The sequence below is a fragment of the Myotis lucifugus genome, unplaced genomic scaffold, assembly GCF_000147115.1.
Source record: "Myotis lucifugus unplaced genomic scaffold, Myoluc2.0 scaffold_108, whole genome shotgun sequence".
NCBI lineage: Eukaryota > Metazoa > Chordata > Mammalia > Chiroptera > Vespertilionidae > Myotis > Myotis lucifugus.
The window spans coordinates 1,035,155-1,061,179 of record NW_005871156.1 but is presented as its reverse complement, the minus strand read 5'-3'; the positions used below and the strand labels follow the sequence as shown (position 1 = coordinate 1,061,179).

The following is a 26,025-nucleotide window of genomic DNA, read 5'->3' as shown; positions in this document are numbered from 1 at the left end:
GAGGTTGCCCTGTCATTTTTATCTCCAAACTCTAAGTTAGTGGCTATAGTATCTGGATAGTCTTATAAACTGAGAAAGTTAAAGACTCATGGAGCTCACAAACTTTATCATGGAAACTTTATTTTGGCCCAAGGTATCTACAGTGTGCTGGGCTGAACAAGTTATTATCTTCATACCTCTGGGATGAGGTCAACCCCAAAGGTCCCCTGCTTACCACAGCACTGCTGAAAGCAAAGCTGTTTCTGATCTGGGAGAAGATTGGGCTGACTTAAATAAAAATGATCAATTATTGGTCAGGAGAGTGGGAAAAAGTATTATAAACAAAATTAACATTTCATCTTGAGAAAAACAGACTCTTTTTTTGTTTGTTCCCCTATAATTATTAGCAATCCAAGTTTTATAATTATAATTTAAGTGGCAAGTTCATTATCAAATGACACTGAACAACATGACAACCTATTTTAGAGGTATTTTAAAAATATGTATCTTCCAATTTTCTAAACTACATTAAAGACAGGCTAAACCAGTCATTCACTTATTCAGAATATTAAGAAAGTTAAGAATGATCATTGTCCCTTTCCATTATAAGGTTCTTTCTGGAAATGTTCTGTGGATTATATTCTTTACTATCTTTAATAGTAACTACTCTTGATCTTAGGGTGGTGATTTTGCCTTTGGAAACAGCTAAATGTCACTCAGAACCAAGAGTGGTAGAAAAAGTAGACTAAAAAAAACACACACCTATTTTCAGGTGCTGAAAGTGATACCAATTAGGTAATAATAACTGATTTTCTTATACCTTATTACCTTCCTTGATAGTATTTCTAAGGAGAGCAGTTTCAAAAATAACTTTAATGATTAAGATAAGTATTAGGTTCCCAACTAAAACCAAGGAACAACACTCAATTAGATGTCAAAATTCCAATATGTCTGCTAAAGTAATCATTAATTATAATCATATTTATAAGTGTCCACTTAAGCCTTATCTCTTGTGATATGTTTTTAAAAACAATGAGACTTGAATTTGGCAATCTAGTTATTAGAATGCTCTAAAGGGAAAAAATAATAATTTGAGATGTTTTCTACTCTTGCACAATTGGAATAAAACAAATCAGAAACATATGCTTATATGATTTTCTAACCACTTTGCTGTACACCTGAAACTAATACAGAATTGAATATAAACTATAATTGAAAAATAAAAAAATAAATTTTAAGATAATAAGATATCTAATTAAAAAAACACATATGCTTACAGTATTTATCCATTTTTATATAGCAGATCATTGATTATATATTTTTTAAAGAATTGAAATTTGATATTGTTTTGTTGTACTCTGTGTGCGAGTGTGCATGCGTGGGAGTGTGTAATATTAAAAAAAGGAATATCTCTGTCCAAAACTCTGTCATAATTTAGGCTTCTAATTCAGATAACCAAGAAAGAGCAACCCAGGTTAGTAAAAGCCCATTATAATTTTCTAAAAGGTAAACTCTGCTACAGTAAGAACTACATTAGATAACTGAAGAACATCAGGATATATAAATCCTTCATAGTCCTCCCAAAGCTTAATAATATATCTTAGAGCCCTATAATTCTATAATCTTAGAGACCATGAAGTCCAAACCCATCATTGCCTAAACAAGGACAGCAGCTCTGGGAAGTGATGCGCCTGCTGAAGTAACTCAGACAGTGACTGGCAAAGGTGAAGATGAGATTCCAGGTGCTCTGTCCTGTCCAGGCCTCTTCTCCCACTACCCTGTCTCAGATCCTACACTTGTAAAATGAAGTGGGTGGACTAGATGATGACCTCTAAGGTCCCTTTTATAGCTCCATAAGTCTATTAATTATCAGCACACTACACTCATCTCAAATAAACCCTTTTAGCTTAGGGATGATGCTATATATATATTAAAAGGCCCCATTTATTGGCTCACTCACTGTATTCCTTCACAGAAAAATAGTTCTCCCTCTGAGGCCCTACTCCTAAAGAATTTCATGTCATTGTCCCCCTTGGGCTTCCTCCATCCAGTCTCTGGCTTCTAGTCTGCTCTTTTCATTAATGGTCTCTATTGAGCCAGATGACTAGATAATATATCTCAATGTGATTAGGATAATACATGAAAGGAATAAGTTAGAGACACCTAATTTCTAAACTATACATTCTATGGTTTCAAGAAACTAAATATTCATTATATTTTTAACACATATGTATGAAAAAAAAAACAAATTGAGAAACGTAGGCATAAAACATTATTCTTATTTTAAAAATAAACATTTCCTTCATTAGTTTATACATTTTTTTCTATGTCCAGGAAACAGAATACAATTTTGATCTTCAATAATATTCCTGTCCATAAAGGGGCAAGCCAAGTCCCATTTTCACTGCTATTCAACCAGGAAGAGCTCGTCAAAGATGTCTTTTTTAAATCCTTAGCAGGAAGGCTTGTGCCTTCCTCAATTTGGAAATGATCCATTATCCTCATAGAGGCCTTACTTAGCTCATGTAGCTTCAGTTGGCATGGGAAGTGTTTCAAGTCAGAAGGAAGACTGAAAGATTCAAACTTTTTCTCTGATGCCTTTCAAAGGCTGCGCTCACATTGCTGAGGTCAAAGCTTGACCTCCAAAGTGCATGCAGTGTTTTGCAGACTGTTGCTGTTCAACTTTCTTTTTCCCTCCCTTAAAGTGCAAATGTGAGGAAGAAACAAAAGTACCAGATAGAGAAACAAGCAAATGGACTTGGAATTTTATTTGTACAAATCTGACCAACTAAGAGTTTAGTTTCCCTCTGATCATGGACAATGGCACTCAACGAAGAGAACCACAGTGGGGTTCTCTGTGCCCACCTTTTCAAAAGGGTAATTTTTAGAAAACTGCTTTCCATGTAAGGAAAAAAAATACACTTAACTCAGTAAGGACATATACAGAGGGTGACCATGAGGCATGTTGTCGTGTCAGTGCAAGGTCCTTTATTTATTTTATGAACAATATTCTAAGGTTAGTGAGGAACTATGCTTTGTTTTATTTTTCAATCTAGGAAGCCAAGGAAAACCAACTGAACATTTCATTGGCTGCATCCTTCAATCAAACATCAGAGAGAAAGAAAGGTAAGTAGCCAGAGTCAAATTGTGCCTAGCTTGTCAGCACACTTATTTCTGTTTATCTGCAAATAAACAACATGCTTATTCTACAAAGACAGAAGACCTGCTGAAAGCTTATAGCAACGCACAAGTCTACTCAAAATGATTCCATATGTTACACTGTAGGATTGCAGTGTAAAGTTATACAAGGGAAAGAGATCAAAAACCCTGTACAGACACCTGATATCAGACTTGAAACGCCAAGTGGAAACAGAACTATTCAGCGTCTTCATTTATACACAATTTACAGTATTTGATTCAAAATAAAAATCACAAGAAAAATACATCTGTTTCTGCTACAATTCCTTCCCCTCCCCCAGCCACCCCCCAATGAAAAGTCTTCTAATAAAAGGTATCATATTATCACCATTGTCTTGTTTTGGTCTAATTCTGAGATCCCGGCTTGGGATGGTTAACATGAAAAGGAATGGCAATATTTGGGATTTATATCATGTACACATTTATCCAAGGATCTTAAGTACTTGCAGTCACATCTCCCGATCTGAGAAATTGCGGTTCAATGGAAGCCAGAATGCTGGATGAATGCTGGGCAGGTTGCATGGGGTGTAAAATCCCTTGGCTAAGTCTATGATCAAACAAGATCAATGTTGGTTGGCTAGAGCTGGGCTCACTTTGTCTTTTCAAATATATACCATCAGTCAGTCAGTTTTACCCTTTCTTAAACCACACACCTGTCTCCAGGCTACTGCCTAGAGTTAAGACCAACCGAAGAAGCCATGTCTTCATAATAATGCAGCAGGATAAAAAGCGAAAGCAGAGAAACACATTCATCAGCATCTGGCCAAAGGAGACGGGTCGGGAGGATTGATTTGGGAGGCCATTCCTAGCAAGAATGAGGCAAAGGTGTCAGTTCACTAGTTTCAGTTACAGTTAAGCTTTTGGTGGAGTTGATTCCGTCTGAGGTGAAGCTCATGGCATCTAGTGCTTGATTTAAGATAATGCTATTGAAGAAGGGTAATGAGAAAACACAGCAAACAATCAGGGAGGAACTGGCCAAGAAATATCTGGAGGGCCAAATTGATTTTCTTTCCTTATCATTTCTATAGGAGAAGGCAAGGGGTAGGAGATAAGGCCTAGAGGGCCCCTTATTTGCAGATTTTTAAAAAAATCATTTTTCTTATAATTCCGTAATGAAAATGTATATTACGGTATGAAGGTTACAGAACTGCATCTGCTACTGGGTCACGGCTACAGGTCTATGAGCTGATCCACCAGCAGTAAAGACCTGGCTAGGTTGGGAAGACTGGACTCAGAGCTCCCACTGCTGTTTCTAGAGTGCCCACCTGGAAGTGGAGAGATAGGAATTCAGTACAAAACACAGAGGGTTAAGGGTTAGATGTGCAGAGCAAGCAAAGGAGAAAAACCAAACTAAAACAAAACCCTACAGAAGCAACAATTTACATTTGCAAACTCTTACATGTTGATTTTTAAACATATAAATTAGGTATCCGCCACCTCCCGTAAAAGGCTCAGGCACTGTGTGCACACCATCCTGTAGGCAGGACACCTTTCTAATGAATATATATATTTTACCTGAGAACTGCTGGCTATATACTAACTTCTTGACAACATAGCATCATCTCCCTGATAGAGTAAAAATCAGTAATCTTGCTTTGGGAAGACAACAGTTATTAAGACCATTGCAATAAAAACATGCTTTAAAAATATATATGTTTTGTGGCATGTTCAAATGATTTGACTCCATCAGAGAGGAAAAAGTATGTTCCACAAACATTCAAAAAATTCGAATTATATCAAAGCATCATTGTTAATCTCTTTGGGAAGAATATTTATTATAAATTGTTCTAATCATGATAAAAAAATGTTCAGTGCTTTTTCTGATATATGCCTTCAGGTTTCCATTGACTGAAAGATCACTTATTTTTGGCTTGATGCTTTGAAAAAGCAACTTTTGGTCAAACTATTTAATACTTTTCTTCTCTCTAAAGAAACACATGGCCAGGCTTTAAGATACCTCTGTCAGTATCTCTATCTGTATCTGTATCTCTACCTGTCTGTACTGGTCCAGCCCACAATGATTGTCATTATCCCCAAAATCCTTCATTAAATGTTGCTCTTTTTTCCCCTTGTAAAAAAGGTACACCACTATTTTGCAGAGAGCTGCTATCAAGCTCTTTTCCCAAACCTCTCTTTCTTACCTTGTGGGTTTTTGGTTATCAATACAGGAATAGGGTCAAACTCATCTTCTGCCACCTTGTCCGAGCCCTCAGGGACATCAAAACCTGAGATGAGATTACTATCTTCTGCAGCTTAATACAGAATGCAAGTACACAAGCAGAAACAACAGAAGCAGAGATTAGCAAATGAGAGAACATGTAAGAGGCACAGAGTTCCCAATTGTTTCTCAATCAATGCAGTTTTTTAAAGATGAAAATGCTTATTTTCCTGAGTTGAAATAAATGTAGCAAAATTGGAAAATTTAGGGAAATAGCAGAAAAGGTTTTAGTGCTGGCCATGTTAAGACTTTCATAAATGATGAGGGAGAAGGGTTATAAGATGAATTCTCTCTGCCATTATAAGATCATTAGCTGTAGTTACTGTGAGGTATTTCTTCAATGTGAGTAATTCACAAAAGCACAGTGATTAGTCATTTATCTTCTTTACTGAACAAACAGAGGCCTGACTAACAACATCTGAAAAACTGAAAACCATGGTTGGGGTAGTTTCTCCTTACAAAGCAACCGCTATGTACAATGCAAACAAGTGCTTCTTGGAGGACTCACCGCCCTTTGATTGGGAAAATAGACTTTCATATACCTCTGATGCCTCAGGGAATGTTGGGGCACAGGATCACATGCACTGAGATTCCCAGCAGAAGCTTGTTAGAATATTCTTCTCCCTTCTAATTAAGGCTCTCCTACCAGCAAGTGCTAGCTAAGTGCCTATTTTGCAAGTACTGCTCCTCTGTAATTACACGTTGCTGCTGACACACTCCTGTCAGACATACTTGGTAAACAGGTAACTTCTTTCTACATGTTCTATAAAAACATAATCATTTGAATGCTATAAAGGGTAAAAACAAAAGCTCAGCTATTACCACTGCAAACCACAGGCTAATTACTTTTCAGTCAACTTGGGGAGGCTTCCTTTTTGAATTTCCTTCAGAAGGACTTCTAAACTGTTCCTTTTCTATGTATTTGCTCCTTCTAGAAAATCACATTCACTACCCAAGCACAGAAAGAAGTTTAGTGAATGCCTGTGTACAGTAAGCCAGGCACTGTGCCTATCACTTTCACAAACTACTCACAGAATAGAACTCAATGCAAGCTACTTCTGTCCAGCAGAATTAAAAACCAGTATTAACCTAAGACTAAGAAGTGAAAATGGTAGATTAAAAAGAGAAATCTTGTAAGTAACTGTGACTCAAATGTTAACTTAAATTCAAAACTTTTACACATTCAATTTTTGAGGACTGGTGCCTATTTATCACTATCCAAAATGTTACACCATATTTGATGAAACATTTTTAAGTTCTAAGGCCAACAAGTATCATATTAATAATTATAGTCAGTGGTTAATCAACTCAACCATCTACTTGAATTGACTTCAAAGATATGTAGCTCGGACCTCCACCAATCTGTTGTCTAAGTCTTATTAAATATTCTTTCTGAGCGGGACTATAACACAGTGGCTGAGAATACTAGCTCAAGTTTTGCACATAAGGAGGTGGTTAAAACACTTCACTAGCAAAGACTTTTGGTAAGAAACAATTTCAGGAGGTGTTCAGTTCTCCTTTAAGGACACATGTGGGTCCAAGAAGAAGAAAGCATTTACCTTTATGGGCTGGAGCAGAGATCGCTATGGGGGCAAACTCTTCCAGAAGGTCGGTAGTAGGGTTAGAAAGCAGAGAGCAATCGATCAGGGAATCTTCCCCGGTGAGAGAATCTGAGTCCAGATTAACAGCATCCCAGGTCAGTGATGGCATTAAATGGCACATACAACAATATCACAAGATTAGACCTTAGCCTTTAAGTTACCGCATTTACCAGTACATGTCATACAAACAAGCCAAGGCAGGAGAAAGAAAACCAAAGGAAACACGTTAAACACTCTGGATTTCATCTACAGAAGCATGTATTCCTCTTAACCTTAATATATAAATATGGAAGAATTTTTTGCTCAGAGGTTATTAGATAAGCAAATATGTGATTTGGATGCCAATAAAACTTTAGCAGATCAGTTTTTCAGCAAATGCCATTTGGGAAAAAGAACTTTTCAACTAAAGAGTTTCACTTAAACTTCCCCTAAACATTCATGAAAAAGAATCACTATAGAATGAGGTGACCAATTTGACTAGAAGGGGGTTGTCTCTGGCTTATTATTAGTGTAATATGACATGACTAAGCAGTTCTTTCCAGACCGCAAACAGATTCCTATGCAGAATAGAACGACCTTGCCCCTTACTAATAGTATTCTTTAAATCTGAACTGCTCCTTTGAACACATAATTTTGCTTTTAGATAAAGAACAGAAGACAAAATTCAGAGTTTAAGTATTTTAACACATGAATTATTTTCTGAAAAGTTTTCTGGAAGAAAATAGCCAAGTAAGCACAAGGAAAGGAAACCCTATTAAATTATTTTAACCTGGTGAGTTAATTTTCATACTTCCTAGACTTCTAATTGTTTCCATTCCTAGTTAGAATCGGACATTTTTATCAAGGTAATTATGGACTCAAAAAAAGGAAGGTTATCAAATCTGTATTTATGGGCAGTTAAGGAAGTCTACTAGGAGTGAACTTGGAAAAATTAGGGTGAAATGCTGGAAACAGCAAAGATTTCAACTTTGCCTACAATTTAATAGCAAATCACCTATATGATTAAAGCACTGTGCTAGGAACAGGGTGTCAACATCCAGAAATGAGCCCCATGGATACCACTGTTAGAGGGGAGAGACTGCTCAGTAACCTGGAGGAGTTAAGGGCATCCTTACAGCTCAGCAGAGTTCTTTAATTAAGGAGGTGGAAGGAATCTGCCACCAGTGGAAAAAATATCCTGAATAAAGATAGACTGTAATCAGAGAAAGCCCAGGGATCACTCTACAAAGAACTCCAAAAACATAATCTGCTTTTTGGCGAGGAAACACATCACTCAACATCTAGAAGCTGGGACTGCAACAATGCAGGGCATCTCTTCTGGGAGGAACTAACCAGGCTGCAAAATAAACCCCGGACCATCTGTCAGGTGAAAAGACTGCTCTGAGAGCTCACCACATCAAGCAGTCCCTGCTGCTGCAGAGACTCCTGACTGACCTGTGCGGTTCGAGGTCACAGACTCCGTCTGAGATGGGAGGCGCTGGGGCACTGGGGGCTCCAGTCCTGGTATGAGACTCTCAACAGCAACATCAGCTTTTTCTTTTGTAACAGAGCATTAAAAAAGGAGAATAATGGGTAAGGGAAAGGCAGTCAGAAGTTCTCTGGACAATTCTATCAAGGCTTTCTCCTACAGGTTTCTAAAATGCCAGTCTCAGGAGAGGTGGAAAGCACAGAAGTTACTTTATTTCTGCTGCTTTGAGTATCTGGGCTTCACTGATTGAGCAGGTCTGTGCAAAGTTAACCACTGTGGCCAGTCTCAGTGATTCTCAGTTTTTATAGATAAATACAGAATAAGAGCTATTCAGGAGATCTCTTCCATGTCAGAAAACAGATTGAAAGGCACCTTAATATCTTCTGTTAATTTTGCTTTTCTCAAGGGATAAACTTGGGAGCCTTTCACATCCTCTGTGCCTTGCAGAGGCCACTAGTCCATCTGTAATCCCATCCCATGATTTAGTGTGGTGGTATCACGCTATGAGACATCCCCTAGCTAGAGGCCCATCTCTCCGCAGGGTCGTGGCCTCTCTGAGTTCTAGGACTTTGCACCCCTGGAGTACAGGGGTCCTGGGCATTTTGTAGGTCTTGCCTGCCTTGCGGTTTGAGCACAGAGAAATGAAAGGACAAGCAGACTAAGCCCCTTCCCGTTTCTACCCCTGAGGCTTCACCACCAGGCATGTGTTGTGTCAGTTACTAATACCTGGCACGTAGAGAGGCCTTCTAAAGAAGACTCTGCTAAAGGTAGGGTCCAGCTTGAAACCAACTTTTTTCATGAAGCTTTTGTAACTAGGTGTGAATTTTCCCACATCCTTCCTCATTCATAAGACATCACTCTAGAAATCTCAGGATATGAAAACAAGGCAAAAATAACAGTGTTGTGCAGCTGGAAGACAGAGAAAACACCTGATTTGAGGTGCTAACAAAGGAGATTAAATAGCCTTGGCTTCCAGGTTAGCACAAGGCCTCGTCCAACAGCAGAAGGCTTGGTGGCATTTCCATTCCTCACCAGGGCTACTCACTAGGGATCTGTTAACCAGTTAGATATAATTCTTGAAATAGACACACACATCATGCATTACTGAAGAAACAGAAGATGACGACTTTACCAATTACAGCATCAGAAGTGCTGCCAAAAGGATCTGTCATAGGCAAGAGGTCAGGGAGCAGAAGAGAAGTGTCAGGAGATTTGAGTCCCTCAATTAGCTTTTCTAGGTCGGGCAGAGAGGTAAAGAGAAAGCAAAATGCAATGAGATATTAAAGCAAGCTGATCATTTTCCATTTTCTGTGCAAATACATTTTAGTGGGGTCAACATTTTGTATCGATTCATCATAAAAATCCTGTTAGTATATTGTTAAAAGTAGTCTTTCAAAGTTTGAAGTTTAAAAAATGATTATTTCCCTAACTGAAGTAGTCAACTCTGTGAGGCATTCAAGACTAGGTTTGCTGTTTTTTAAATTTGAGGTACAATTTACACTGAATAAAAGTAATCAATTTTAAGTGTATAATTTGCTGAATGTTAACAAATGTCCACATTCATAGAAGCACCACTGAAATAATGATGTAGAAAACATTTCCACCACCCTAGAAAGTAAGTTTTTAGTTATTAAAAATAAAGCTGCCATAAACATATGCATATGTCTCTGTGTATTCATATCCCTTCCTGGACTCAGTTTTGAATCTCTCTTTTTTTACTTGCATTTAGAAATGGTTTATAACTCACTAAGAGAATATAATAAACCATGCCCAAGTTAATGTCAACAATCATTTATTGTCTGCCAACTGAGAGTCTGTGACATGCTATTACTTTTGACATCTTGTGACTAAGAAACAAAAGGATAACAGAAGCCACCAGATTTGTCACACCTGGTAACTTAATGTGTGATAATCTATACACACTAAGATTCATAATTCCTTTAACCCTGATCCATCAACAACTATCCATTTACCTTTAACCTATTAATGCTAGAGGATTAACTTAAAACAAAGTAATAAGTCATAGAATTGTGTAGAAAGAAGGGAATTAAGAACTCATACGTCCCTTTGCTTACAAGAAGACCGAGGCCACATAAATTCTATAACTTGCCCAGTTAAAGGCCAATTATCAACAATGTTTTTTCTATCACCAAAATAAAATGCCATTAAGATAAAACTAAAATTAAATTGTTAGAGATAAAGAAAAGACTTAAAATTCAAGTATGTGTATATAACATTTAAAAAAAATTAAATCCTCAACTGAGGATATGTTTTTATTGATTCTAGAGAGAGAGGAAGGAAGAGGGAGAAACATTGATCTGTACCTTATGCACCTCACCTGGGAGTGAACTGCAACCTGGGTGTGTGCCCTGACCTGGAATTGAACCTGTGACCCTTCGATGCATGGGCCAATGCTCCAACCAACTGAGCCACACTGGCCAGGGCTGTATATATTACATTTTAATGTATCTGTATTCATCTAGGGCCATCAGGAATTGAGATAAGTAAAGGCTAAGTTGATACTGATTGAGGGATAGAAACCAAATTTTAGGTGACTTATAAGGTGATCTATAACTACACAGATGAAATAATGAGTTTTAGTGTCTTGGCAAGATCATTTGCTTTGGTATAATTAACACATTGCAGAAAAAGACACTTTAATATGTGAAACCAATTTACCACCTTTAGAGTATATGGCATGTAGCTATCTTTGAATTAAGTGATAAGATGCTATATTCCTCATGTGCACCTGATTCATACTGAAGAAAGCAAGGATGTAAACAAGAAGCCTCTCCACAGCAGGGAAGAATACCTCAGGCACTAACCAAGCATACGGCATAATCACATCAGCCTTAATCTGAAACTATATGTGACATTTTACTATAAGAAAAGATGTAAAATATCTTTGACAATTTTCAGCATACTGGTGAAAATAAGGTTTTCCCAAAACATCTACATTTTTATTCTGAACTTTAGCTTTGTTTTATTCCTCCCAAAAGCTTCTCTCACTTAAAAAAAAAGCAGCAATTGTTTCTTTCACTTTTAGCACGCATATATTTGCAATTTTGTAAAGCAATGGATAAAAAGTAAAGACCCAAAATTACTTGCTTGTTTTTCATACAGCAGTTTATCTTGGTGCCAAATATCAGACTAGCATTCTTTCAGAGTCTGAATTCTAGCCTCTTCCAGGGACTCACTGTGACCAGGGGTAGTTCCTTAAACTTCTGACACTGTTTCCTCAACCGTCAAATGGAGAAACCTCCCCACACCTTTTTGTATTGGTCACTTAAATATCATCATTTCCTCAAAGCCTCCCCAACCCACCAACATTACGGGAACCTTCCGGAGCACTCTGTGCTTGCAGTCCTTACAACATCACTGAAAGTGGGGAAGGTGTCTTATTAACTCTGTATCCTAGTTCTTGGTTCCCTCTAGTTACTACTCTCTGTCACACCTCTGCCTTTCAGCTTCACTGGGGAGGTGGGAGTGATAGGGGATCAACTGGAAATAGTCAGGTACTTCAACAACAATCTAATTCTTTTATTAGCCATTAGCAAGAAGTATGTAAGAGTATTAAAAAGTACATGTGTTGTGGTGAGATGAAATGGAGTGGAGATGGGGTAAGATGCTTGTTTTCTGACCAAACCTGAAAGTAACAGGCTGCTCACATAGGTAATCACTGCTGCGTGGGGATACTCAAATCCTGGAACTATGGCAGGGAGGGGGAGGGGACAAAGTAATACCAGGCAGAAAATAGGAGTGAGAATAAGGCTACAGCATCTGAAGGTGGATGGCATGTGCAAAACCAGCTTCTTTCACTCCTAGTACTCTCGAAATAAGAAAAGGCTCTCAGGGCTGGTCCCCAGGCACCATTATAGCAACATTCATCATTTACATTTGTAGAGTTCATTTATCATTGACAAAAAACCCTGGGTTTGGAAATAACACAGAATTGAGGACAATGGAGATCAGAGACTGTGAGAATGTATGACTTGCCCAAAGTCATAGACGGGACATGGTAGAGCCTGGATTGGATTTCCACATGCTACCAACAGGGCCTGCCTATATCTATCAACACAGGAGGAAAGATCTTCACACAGACATGGTCCCATGTACAATGGTCAAGTCATAAAAGACATGTTGGCATTGGAAAAAACCTCAAATCTTATCCAACAACTAGCCTTCTCATTTGCAGATGAAGAAACCAGCTTCAGAAAAGTAAAACAACTAGCCCAAGGGCTTATGGCAAGAACACCAGATAGCCAGCTAGGACTAGGACTCAGATCTTCTATGCATTAGAGATTCATTCCTTTGCTTTAACTAAGGCCTCAATTGCTTTAAAATGTAGAGCTATCTTAGGAGAGATCACATTTAAAGCTATCATTGGTTCTTTGGTCACTGTAAACGAAGAACTTGAGGACAGGATGTAAAGGAGGCACAGGAAAGATTACCGGAAGCTGACAGTCTGCAAATCACACCCTGGAGGCCTCCCATGTGCTTCAAGGACTGGCCTTGATATCCTTCATTTTATGAATTCTGTCTTCTCTCTGAAGGTTTTATAAAAACACTCTGAGGCATGTATTACGGGGGTGGGTGGATGAGCGGAAAAGAGCAGTGCAGAGAAGAGGGTGGTGAATTTAGGAAACTGTGCTGGAAGAGTTCTTTAAGATCCAAAACCTTGTTCAAGCTTCACATCGGCGTATCACGACTTGTTAATATGTAATGAACGGAGACTTTTAAAAATTTTACATGAATCTGGAAAAGGACTTCTCTGGATACAAAAGCAAAACCCATCTTCTGGGACAGTTCACACGGAAATGTGCAGACTCACACTCCAATTCTCAATTATACAAGGTGACAGACCAGTAAAACCCAGAAATAATTATTAACTGCATTTTGCAATGACTTACTCTTCCTAAAAAACATTTTACAAGAGTTTCCCATTTCTTCTGTGTTAGACTCACAAGTACTTGACACCATCATATTCCATTATGTGAAAAGTAGTGGGCAACTCTGGATAGAAGGAAATGGTCCAGTTCTGAGGCAGATTCTGATCATTTAAGTTAGTTACCTAATTTTTCTAAGCATCAGTTTTCTCACTTGTAGACAGAGGATAAAAACTACTTTAATAGGTTGTCAGAAATTAATGGGTATATTTACAAGAATTCATGTGTGCGTGTGTGCGTGCTCGCGCACTCGTGTATATCAATTAAAGTGCTTGTTACATAAAAGGAGATTAACTTTTCTTTTAGGATTAGGTGAGTGATCACCAAACCACTAAGGCCCGAGATTACAGACTGAAAAATGGGTGCAATTCCATTTTCACCCTCAAACCTTGTTATGAGATCAGAATAAGCAGAATTCCTTGAATAAAGTGAAATGTGAGAAGGAGGCAGCATGGTCTTACTAGGAAGAAAAGGCACTAAGACAAGAGACCTGGGTTCTGCACTAAGTTTGTATGACACTTTGGATCTAAGTTTTCTTACTGATAAAATGAAGATAAACTTAAAAGGTCCCATCCAACATAAAAGAAAAAAGCAGGAAGTAGGAACTGGCTACTTAGAAGATAGATTAAAGATGAAACTGGAGATCTGAACTGTTAATAACTACAGAGGCGGACACTGGAGGGCACCTCAGTAATACAGGTAGGAGGTAAAATCACTGATCTCAAGGTAGCAGGTTTGGGAAATGCAGAGCTGACTAAATATTCTGTTCAACATGCAAACAGGTCAGGCAGGCACTGCCAGGAGAGTAGGATAAGAAGGTGGGGGACTATCTAAGCGTGCTTCTCATTTGAAAAAAAAAGAGCTTTTATGGTTTGATCCCTTATTATAAAATCAATACATATTTACTGTGAAAAATTTGGAAAATACATATAAACTAAGGATAAAAGTAAGAACTAACCAAAATATCACTTCTAGAGAAAAACACACCCTTAAGACTTTAAATGAATACCCTTTTAATCATTCCCTATAAATTTTAATCATTTGATAAGTATTTAAGCATACTCATGTTTTTTAAGAATAATTTTTTAGAAAAGAATTATGAAGTCAAAGAGAAAGTTAACTCTTAAAGGCTTTTGTTGTAAACTGCCAAACTATCCTCCCAAAAGTTGAACTAACTGATGTTTCCACTAGCAGGATCTGAGTGTGTCTGTTTTCTTATACCTTCACCAAGCCTGAGGTGGTGGGTTTTTTACATCTTTACCAATCTGACAGCGGAAGTTGCAGCATCTCACTGTTTTATAATTAACTTGTCTTGTATTCATTAGAATGATAAGTTTTCTGAAAAATGTATTTACTAGTAATTTATATTTGTTTTTTATGAATTATCTGCTCATGTTCTTCTGTTGGTGGTGTTTTCCTATCACATTCCCATTTAGTATACTCAACTGTTTCTCATGTTTCTAGGGTTCCCAAGTAAAAATGAGTCAGATTAGGAGCTTGGAGAAGCACTGAAATCAAGGTTAAAAGACTGAGAAGGTGAACTCTTCAAGAACAGTACCTACAGAATTAGTTAACATGGGCAATGGAAACGGAGAGTGCTTTTAAAGGAGAGGATTGGTAATACCTTTAAATTAAGGGGTAGGTAAGAGAAAGCACCTTCCCCTCTTTTCTTAGACAAAAGTGGCATTGGAGACTAGGGGAAGAGAGAAGGAAATAGTTGCTAGAGTCAGAGGTAGGAATTAGTCCATTTCAGGTTTTTCTCTTATACCTCTCCTCTCAAGACTTCGTTATTAAAAAATGTCAACTACAAAAAAAAAGTCAACTACAAGGCAAGAAGGTAATAAATCCTTCATAAACCAATCTAAGTTTAGATAATCAAAACCATTTCTTAGCATGAGCCTGGGCGGTACTGCAAGTTGTGAGTTCTCTTTTAAATATCGAAAGAGGCACTAGCTGGGAAACTCAGTTGGTTAGAGCATCATCCTGATGTGCTAAAGTTACAGGTTTGATCCTGGTCAGGGCATATACAAGAAACAACCAATGAATGCATAAATAAATGGAACAATACATCGATGTTTCTCTCTCTCTCTCTCTCTCAAATCAATATATAAATTTAAAACATATATCAAAAGAGAGGATAAGTATATCTGTTTATTATAGGCCAATGAGATTAAGGGCTTGTTCAAGGCCCATTCCAACCCTAATTAGGAACACAGGCATGAGGAATAAAGCAGGATGAACTTACCAACACAAAAAGGGCTTGATAAGAGCCCCATCAAAAAGAATGATTTGGTTGCTACACCTTGGTGGCTTTGGAAATTTACTTCATCTCTAATTTGGGTGTAAGCCCTGAAGTCTTGTGATGAGAGATGCTGTTTTTAACATCTAGGCACTCTAAATAGTACCTATCACTGAGAAACCAGACACTAAAATCTGCAACTTAGAAGCAAAAGTCAACAGCTGCAAGTAAGAAGCAAAAGTCAACAACCATGCCCCATTCCAAGTTCATTCTAGAGAACTGAATTTGCAGGCAGATAAGCTTTAGAGAGTAAAGACACATACTATGATCAACCTTGACAGAAGCTGGAAGTGAAAACGCCAGGCAAATAGCTCCGAGAAGAATGCCTTGTGAGCACACAAATGCTCAAGCTGTGATTTTTTTACAGCTTTTCTAAAAAAGTTTTTATGATGCTTTGGAAAATAAAAATGTTACTTAAGAAACAAATCCAATCATCCGTGCCCCTTCACCCATACTTTAACAATCATTCTATCAAGGAAGTCTAACAGCTCTCAGTTGTGCCAAAGTCAAAGGTTTAACTTAGAGGAAGTTTAATTTCTTATGGGAGAAAAATATCACTAAGACATTAAATAACTAGGACTGCCCCACTGCAAATAAGGATCATGGATCAAAGTTGTTACAGCATTTCTTATCTTTATACTAATTTAAAGTTTACAAAATGATTTCAAATACATGGCTTCATCTGCACCTCACAAGCCACTCCATTAAGGTAGGTTTTAATATTGCCAATTTTGAGGACACAGTTTAAGTGATTTGACCAAAATCACCCAGCTATTAAGTGGCTTGGCCCTAGGTCTTACAAGTTCAAATCCATTTTTATATTTCCCCAACCCTCATATTTAGCTCTCTCACCAAAGGCTTTATTGATCTTGGAACTGCCCCAAAGACAAAGAAACACTGATATGTTGCTTTATGTTTTCAACACACGGCTGGAGGATCTTGCTCGGGGGACGGGCCATGAAGAGTGTGTGGAACAGCACAGACCCAATAGCACTGAGGCTTCACTTCCTTCCCCTGGAAAATGAGATTCCTCAACATACCATTCAGTATTATTTGTAGAATCAAAGGAAATTACATGTGATAATGTTTTAAAAGCATAAAAACAAATGCTAAGACATTAAAATACATGTATTTGTCAGGAGAGTAAGATTTCATGATTCTTATCCTCAAGAAGGCTGAGCATGGAAGTTAAGCAAGTATGTAAAACAAAACAAACCTACCAAAAAACCTGACTGGTGCCCACAGTGAGTGGAATGTAATGAAAAACTGGTTGCTTGGCGGGGGAACAGGAGGTGGGGAGACACACTTGTGGTTTGTGGAGGTACCAGATACCCTAAACCAGGGTCCTCAAACTTTTTAAACAGGGGGCCAGTTCACTGTCCCTCAGACCGTTGGAGGGCCGGACTATAGTTTTAAAAAAAACTATGAACAAATTCCTATGCACACTGCACATATCTTATTTTGAAGTAAAAAATCAAAACGGGAACAAATACAATATTTGTATTTGCATGTGGCCCTCGGGCCGTAGTTTGAGGACCCCTGGCCTAAACTCTTAGCACCTTCAGACATTTCAAATCACTAAGGAAGGATATAGGGGCCTTGGATAAGAAACTACCGGTATATAACTGAATGGTGCTATGGGCTGAACATGAAAAGAAATAAAATAATCATAGACACATAACCACGCTCAGAACAAATTCTGGAGGGTACCATGAAAGGCTGGAGCTAAACAATCTCCTGAGCCTAGCTATCAGGCTGATCCTGGGGTCTGGCAGCTTCCTGACACTGTGGGCTGTGCCTTCATTTATACACCCTCAAAGAGTGGGTGGGAGCCTGGCTGGGGCTTGGCAGAGGCATAGATGGAAGGCTATGAAGCCAGTAACCTGGTGTTTGGGAGTTGGGAAAGAAATGGAGAGTGATGGGGCCACCAGAAGCCTTCCAGGTTTTACTTCATTCATTCACCCAGTCTGCAAATATTCATCGAGTGCTGACTTTCCCTGGCAGCGTTCTCAACACCGGCAACACAGTGATGAATAAAGACAGCAAGGTCCCTCCCTCAGGACACCAACACGTTGGCGAAAAGAGTCAGACAATAAACAAATGAAAAAAGACAATGATAAATACTATGAAGAAAAAAGCCAGGACATGTGACTAAGTGCCCGTGGGACCACGCTGCACCTTTCTGAAAAGAGAGTATTTAAACTGAGACCTAAATGTCGAATGACAAGAAGAAACAGAGCTGGAGGAAAAGCTTTTCAGGTAGAGCACCAGCAAGTGCAAAGGCCTGGAGGTGGGAACAAGTTTAGCCTATTAAAGGAAAGACTGAAGGGAAGAGGCTATGAGCTCAGGTTAGAGTAGTAGCCAAGGGCCAAATCAGTTAGGGCAGTGAGGGCGAACCTATGACACACGTGTCAGAGGTGACACGCGAACTCATTTTTTTGGTTGATTTTTCTTTGTTAAATGGCATTTAAATATATAAAATAAATATCAAAATATAAGTCTTTGTTTTATTATGGTTGCAAATATCAAAAAATTTCTATATGTGACACAGCACCAGAGTTAAGTTAGGGTTTTTCAAAATGCTGACACGCCGAGCTCAAAAGGTTCGCCATCACTGAGTTAGGGCCTTGTAGGTCCTGGTAATAAGTCTGGATTTAATGCTCAGTAATACAGGAATTCACTGGAATGCAAAACACTGATATGTTGCTTTATGTTTTCAACACACAAGTCTGGTCTGACGGATCAGGAAACAAGTAAGACATTCTTGGAATTCTCTATTAGAATGTTCCATTTTAATAGATTTTCCATTAAAACCCAAGAGGGGTCATGGCTTAATTGGTATTAAAGTGTATACCACTAACACTTTAGCAGGAATCCTCCAGAATGAGAGAAATCTGGAAGGCCAGGAGACAGGAAAGGTAACAATAAGGAAAGTAAGCATGGCAGCCAGCTGGCTCTAATGGCCCCCGGGCTCATCTTCACACCTTCAAAATGCATCTCTATAACCTGGAGTTGACATCCTGAGTCATCTGGGGCCAGGCACATGCACCAGGTGACTTAATCCAAAGGGCTCCTGGACGGCTGCAGAGCACAGCTACCTGCTTGTGGGCTTCATCCTCTGGCTTGTGCCAAGAGGCCACCCTTTCAGCATACACAGCCATGGGCCATCTAGGTAAGAGCAATGCAAGAACCTGAGGGGTGTCAAAGGAAGAATGCCGTAAAAATCCATTTTTCTTGTCTGATCCCATGACTGCTACAACAGGGAGGAAAAAGAGGTCAGTGGAACTCAGCTTGAGTTTGTAGTCCATGCCTCTCCAGCCTTCTGCTTGAAACTAGCCTGGCTAGCTACTGAGAGATCTGATTACTTTCTTCTCTTTTCTTTAACTACCCTTTACTGAATCATTCCTCAGTGGTTTCAGACATTTTTTACCTACATCCACCATCTAGGTCCAGCAAGCTATAATGTCACACGATAATACCTGATCAAGGCAGTTTTTGCTTCCTCTTTAGAAGGGTCCACAAATTGCCTAAAGAAATAAAAACTATCTTGGTGCCCTAGCTACAGTCTGTCTTAGTAGGGAGAGGGTAAGAATATCACAATCACTTCCAATTTTGAGGCAATCAATCAAATACCTTTAACATTTTGGGGGGGGAAAAAAACAGCCAGATCCTATCAGTTTAAGACCAAGAATCAGCAAGAGTAAACACTGGAGAAAAGGAAAACTATCAGAAGCAAAACGACCACCAGATGCTTTGAAGGAGCTGGATCTATTTGCTTTTTCAAAGACACGGATAGAGATGAGAAAAAGCGGCTTCTGTTCCTCACATCACGCTTCTCCCACCCCCGCCCCTCCCCAAACGGATGGGGAGGAGAGCAGGAAAGGAAATCTTTGGCATTCAGAAACTGCAAATTATGTTTCAAAAGCTGTTTCAATCGGAACACACTAACCATTTCTTCTTTTTTTGGACTGCTCACTTAAAAATCAGGATATGGTAGATTTAAAGGGATATTCGAATTCATGCAGTCCATTTCACTCCACTGATGAACAGTCAAGCCTGAAGGTTTTTAGGTAGTGGAAGAGCTAGAAAGGGAACTCAGGTTTCCTGACTCACATTTCCTATCAACTTTTATTATGCATTTTTATATTATAAAATTAAAGTATATTACAGGAAAATAGAAACTTGAAAGTAAGTCACCCATTATCTACTCATCATACTATAACCACTACTCACATTTTGTTCCTTTTATCACATGCTTATAGGCCTTCCCCCCATATTGTTATAATCATTATTGGACTAATATGGAATTCAGGTCCTTTTCATGGAGTGGTTAAAACCAACTCTCAAGAGACCCTGGGACATAAGAATCAAGCTGGTTAACCTCAGATCAGGTCTATTTACCTACCTGGTGCATCAGGTACTTGAAGAGGAATGAAAGGATCAGATACGCTTAGAAGTGGGAGGCTAGAATCCACAGTCTGCCCACCCTTCTTTTTTTCAGCTGGAGTTGGTTGGAGGGGAAGGAAGGGTCAAGGAGAGAGAAAAAAGAGAAAAGCAGAAAATATCAAGTAAATCTAGATGAACTTACTATCTATTAACCCAACAGCTCAAATTAGAGAACAAGTCTAAACTCAGAGGTAGAAAAGGGATGAGTGGATATAATACAGTGTAACAGCAAAGTATGTATGAAATATATAATCTGGTCCTTGCAACATACTCTAAGATGTAATTAATGACAAAACTAGGATATGCACACATCTGAAATTCCACGTTTCCCTTTGTGGAAACCCACGGTGATCTTTTTCAGAATTTGTACAGCAATTACTGTCCCTATTGCACATTTTGGCATGTAAACAAACATTATCTATTTTGTAATCTAGCATATATATAGGTACTTCCTATGTAACCATTACCTTCTTGAGGCTGTTGTATCACCAAATGTCTAATATAGTGCTAGGCAGACAGACAGGAGGAGACAGACTTCTTGCCTCCTGCAAGGTTAGACAACCCCTAATCTCTAGACTGCATCTTACATACTACTGGCATTCATTCTATAGTTGACAAACTTACAGATTTACAGAAATCTATGCACCCTATGGGATATCAGAGTTTGAAGAGATCTTAGGATTTTCTAGCACAATTTTCTTATTTTTCAGAAAAGGAAATAAAGCCCAGAAGAAATTAGCCAGAGGTGCATCAGCAGACCTGGACCAGAACCCAGGTCTCCTAGTTTCTACTTAACCATTTTTTACGATGCATTTTAATATTCAGTTTGTGATGCCCAGCCAGGTGTGGCTCAGTGGTTGGAGCGTTGGCCTGCACACTGAAGGGTCGTGGGTTCAATTCCCAGTCAAGGGCATGTACCTGGGTTGCAGGTTCGATCCCCAGACCCAGTTGGGGCCCATACAGGAGGCAACCAATCAGTGTGTCTCTCTCACATTACTGTTTCTCTCTTTCTTTCCTTCCTTCCCTCCCTTCCAACCTCTAAAAATCAATGGAAAAAATATCCTTGAGTGAGGATTAACAAAACAAACAAAAAATACACAGTTCAGCAGAGTCTCAGGGTGATGTTCCTCAAATTTAGAAATATTTGCTTAAAACATGTCCATGGACTAGATAGAACAAATCCTATATATTACTTCCAGATCATCCTGTCATTTTAATTGAAAGTGACTCTACATCTTTCTTTATCCCTATCTTTTTTATTGGAAATCTCTGGAATAAAGGAAAATATTAAGTTACCACCAGGATTTTGGGCTCATTGGTATGCTAGAGTTATCTGTGAAGTGGAAAACAGTGTGAAGGTGACAAGAGTGAGTTTGTATTTCAGGTGCTTGCCTTACTAACCATTTCCAGCAGAAAACGAAGAAGAGGCAAAAGCATCACTTTGGGTGGATTGAAAGCCTGGGATCAAACTCTCAGCTGAGCCTCCAAGCTTCTCAGGATGTTTGCCTGGAGGGACAAAACACCATTCAGTTCACCCAGCAGAATCACAGAACACATCCCCAGGGCACTTTCTGCACTGACTTCTAGACTTCATTCCTCCTTTTTTTACTGCGTTATGGTGACACCTCAGCCATTCAGAGGTCCTTCTGTAGTCACTACAGCAGCTGAGAGAACAACTGAGAAATGGAAGGAGGTTTTAAGAATCAAAAAAGAGAGCACATCGTTTTGGAAGAGAGAAAGAGTGGCTGCACCACAATGCAAATGTAATTAACACTACTGATCTGTACACTTAAAAATGATTAAGCCCTAGTCAGTTTGGATCAGTGGATAGAGTGTTGGCCTGTAGACTGAAGGGTCCCGGGTTCAATTCCAGTCAGGGGCACATGCCAGGGTTGCAGGCTTGATCCCCAGTAGGGGGCATGCAGGAGGCAGCCAATCAATGGTTCTCTCTCATCATTGATGTTTCTATCTCTCTCTCTCGCCCTTCCTTTCTGAAATCAATAAAATACATATATATATTTAAAATGGTTAAGATGGTAATTTCTGTTATGTACATTTTAACACAATTAAAAATAAAAATAAATAACAGCAAAAGAGATAGCTAGAGCCAAAGCCCCAAAGCCGAAGCACATCACTCAAACAGAATACCTCCAGCCCTCACTCAATCTATTTATTTATATATAGAATAACTGAAAAACTGGTCGCTGTGACGTGTGCTGACCAGGGGGCACATGTGGAACATGGCGGGCATCAGCTGCGGCAGGATGGTGAAGCAGGTGGGCGAGGGGCACCAGACCAAGGCGGGGAGCTGGTCACCGTCATCAGGACGAGCTTCTGGTGGTTACTGAAAATCCTTTGCTCCCACGCACCATGGTCCTGCCAGGTGCTCGCACCTGCTGCTGGCGCCTGGTACAGGTCCTGATCGCTTGGCACCATCAGCGGGTGCAAGCAGTGGCTGCTGGCCCCGATCACCCCTTAGGGCTTCCCCACTGCTCCCTGCTCCTAAGGGGTGATCGGGGTGGCAGCCACCTCTTGCACCCGCTGTTGGTGCTGGCCCTAATCGCTCCACGCCGTCAGCAGGTGCGAGCAGCGCTGGGCTGGCACCATCAGCACGTGGGAGCAGCGGGAGTGGGGCTGCCAGCAGACAGGGGACCGGGGGCTGTGGCAGGAGGGGCCAGGCGGAAGCATGGAAGATGAGACCCGCCCCTGTGCCCACTGCAGCCTTGCGGCCCACGGTTCCTTTCAAAGTGCACAAATTCGTGCACTGGGCCCCTAGTTTTTATAGAATTGTAATGAGTTTAATGATCTGTTGCAGGCAGTTTAGGAAAGCAAATGAGAAGAGGGAGTGATGGAGAGGGCAGTAGTGAGAGGCTGTGAGGGACAGGCACAATGCAGCAGCTTCATGTAAAAGCCAACAGCCGAACAAGAGAGGCAGAAAAGTATTCAAAATAGACACAAGAATTAAAAAAAAAACTTGGGCCTGGCTCAGGTGGTTGGAATTGTCTTGTATACTGAAAGGTGGGGGGTTGGATTCCCGAGCAGGGCACATGCCCAGGTTGCAGTTCGATCTCTGATTGGGGCATGTACTGAAGGCAATCAATCGATGCTTCCCTCACACATCAATGCTTCTTTCTCTCTCTATCTCTCCTCCCCCACCTTCCTTGCTCTAAAATCAATTTTAAAAAACTACCACCAACAACAAAAAACTTATTTTAAAAAATTTAAAAACTTGGGCAGGTCACTTAGTTGAAAGCAAAAATACTATAGTTTTCAAGAGTCCTAAAGGTATTTCTTTTATAGTCTAGAACAATAACTGGCACACATAACAATGAAATAATTTGCCAATGAATCATCAAAGAAAGTTAAATCCTATTCTTTATCTTCTGTTTGAAAAGGCAAGAAAGCAATACAAATTTTAAAAAGATATCTATAAAATAACAGTTAAACTATTAGTCAAATAGTTAAAATGTTTGCTCTAAATTCTCTTGGTTCTGTTCATTCCTTTACCCTGAGATACTCTTTGAACTGTATCATACCGTAGAATTGTTGTTTTCCAAAGTGTGTGTGTGCATGTGTGTCTCCTGCCTTCCAAATTAGACTGTGGGTTTGCAAGCAGAAAGGTACCTTCTATTTATTTGATCTCCTCAGTAATATAGAACTCTGATCATAGTCAAAGATTCAGTTTCTCTATGAGGGCACTCTCTCATGGGTAAGCAGTTATAATTTTCTGGGACAATAAATCCCCTTAGGACAAGGGAACCATCATATTCCTACAAGAAATGACCATGCATGACACTCTCATCCCAATCTATGCTATCCAATCTTTCCTAAAAGTTTTCCCTTCTCCTTGCCACCACCTATAGAAGACTAGGATTTCCTGAGTAGGAAGACTTCAGTGCTCCAGTAAAATACACATTGATTTGTACTCATACTTCAAAATCACATTGTAAGGTATAAAATGTCAAATCACTATATTGTACACCTGAAACTAACATAACCAATACAAGATTGTATACCAACTATACTTGAATTAAAAAAAAAGAAATTAAAAAAAAATCAAACCTTTGTGGGGCCCAATCCTACATTTTTTTTTTTTAGTCCTTACCCAAGGATATTTTTTGCCACTGATTTTAGATTGAATGAAAAGGAGGGGGAGAGCAAGAAACACTGATCAGTTGCTTCCCGCATGTGCCCTGACAGGGGCCCAAACCTGCAACCCAGGTACATGCCCTTGACCAGGAATGAACCCAAGATCCTTCAGTCCATGGGCCAATGCTCTATCCGCTTAGGCACACCAGCCAGGGCCCCAAGTCTACATTTTTACATGTATACTCTAGAATAAGGTTTCAAGAATCACAAAGACACCAATTACTCACCTTCCCCCAGCTTGGCAAAGTCCTTATTTAGCAGTTCTTCAGCTGTGAGTTTGGAGAAATTGTCATCATCAAAGGGATTCCACGTAGAACCTTCTGAAGGATTATAAACGTTTTGCTGGGAAGTCCGAGGAGAGCCTGATGGAGTGGTGGTTGCAGACCTAGGTAAGTTCCCACCCCCACGAAATAAGAAGACATATAAAAGTTGAAAAGGTTCAACCTATTTTCTCTTTGTTTCAAGAGCAAATTCTTTTCTGAGTCAAACCATTATTTTCCACAGTGGTTTTCTAAAAGGGCTTTCCATGGCAACTGGACAGTCGCTATAGATCCCTTTCCACTGTGTAAAATAAATGTTTCCATTTTCTTAATGATTCACTATCTCCCACTACTTCTTTAATCTCTTCCTTAGATTTTTGGTCTCGCCTGCAAGTCCTTTCAATTCACGATTCCAAAGCAACCTATTGTGTAGCTTATGGTGCCCACTGTAACCCATAATAATGGACCCCGGAGGGCTGGGACTGATGCCTGTTCAAGCTGCCTCCCATCTGTTGGATCTAGCATGCATACAACTATGGTCACCTATCACAGTTAAAGAGAAATAAAGACCACTATCTTGTGCTTCTAGGTACCATTACTTAATTTTATTCTAAGTCTCTCTTGATGCCCTTTGCATTTAGCTAATGAGTTAAAGATTTTTAACTTTAGAGTATATGGTTCCAAGAAAGCTGAGGGCCTGAAATTGCATTTACTCCACAAACATTCATTGCAATCTACATCTACTCTATATCAGACCCAGAGCCAGTCACTGGATTTGCAAAGGTTGGTTAAGATATAGTCCTTGTCTTGGAGGAACTCTCAGGCTAAGTCAACTAGATAAGATACTCATATAGACATACGAATAAATAATGATAATACAATGGGATACGTGCACAACAAATTATAAATGACACCAGAGGAAGGTTTAAAGGAGAGGTGGCCTCTGACATTGATCTTGATGAATAGATAAGCACCTCCTTGGTGGACAAGGAGGACAGTGCAGTTAAGGGAGAGGGCCTAGGCCAGTGATGGCGAACCTATGACACACGTGTCAGAGGTGACACGCGAACTCATTTTTTTGGTTGATTTTTCTTTGTTAAATGGCATTTAAATATATAAAAGAAATATAAAAAATATAAATCTTTGTTTTACTATGGTTGCAAATATCAAAAAATTTCTATATGTGACACGGCACCAGAGTTAAGTTAGGGTTTTTCAAAATGCTGACACGCCGAGCTCAAAAGGTTCGCCATCACTGGTCTAAGCTGAACAAAGCGCTTGTGAAGATGGAGAATGACAAGTCCACCAATGTGATGCAATAGGTCTTTGGTCTGTTAACCAATGAGTTCAGATAGTATCCCATAGGCAACCTGAGGGGTGTTGGCGGGAAGGGGCAGGGGGGGGGGGGGCGGCGGGAATGAAAGATTTTCAGCATGAAAACTTGGTCAGATCAAGAGTTTA

The 26,025-nt window shown here is 39.4% G+C and overlaps 1 protein-coding gene across 1 annotated transcript in view; it reads right to left on the bottom strand.

The window, feature by feature from the left end:
• AAK1 (AP2 associated kinase 1) overlaps nt 1–26,025 on the bottom strand; it is a 131,564-nt gene that overhangs the window by 4,837 nt on the left and 100,702 nt on the right. The window contains exons 14-21 of the mRNA XM_014459363.2: nt 24,532–24,748; nt 21,557–21,661; nt 20,115–20,210; nt 9,597–9,698; nt 8,431–8,532; nt 6,955–7,065; nt 5,319–5,429; nt 4,307–4,442 (exon numbers count right to left, since the gene is read on the bottom strand). Of these exons, the coding sequence (XP_014314849.1) occupies nt 4,348–4,442; nt 5,319–5,429; nt 6,955–7,065; nt 8,431–8,532; nt 9,597–9,698; nt 20,115–20,210; nt 21,557–21,661; nt 24,532–24,748 (939 nt within the window). The 3' untranslated portion in view covers nt 4,307–4,347. The remainder of the gene's footprint in view (nt 1–4,306; nt 4,443–5,318; nt 5,430–6,954; nt 7,066–8,430; nt 8,533–9,596; nt 9,699–20,114; nt 20,211–21,556; nt 21,662–24,531; nt 24,749–26,025) is intronic.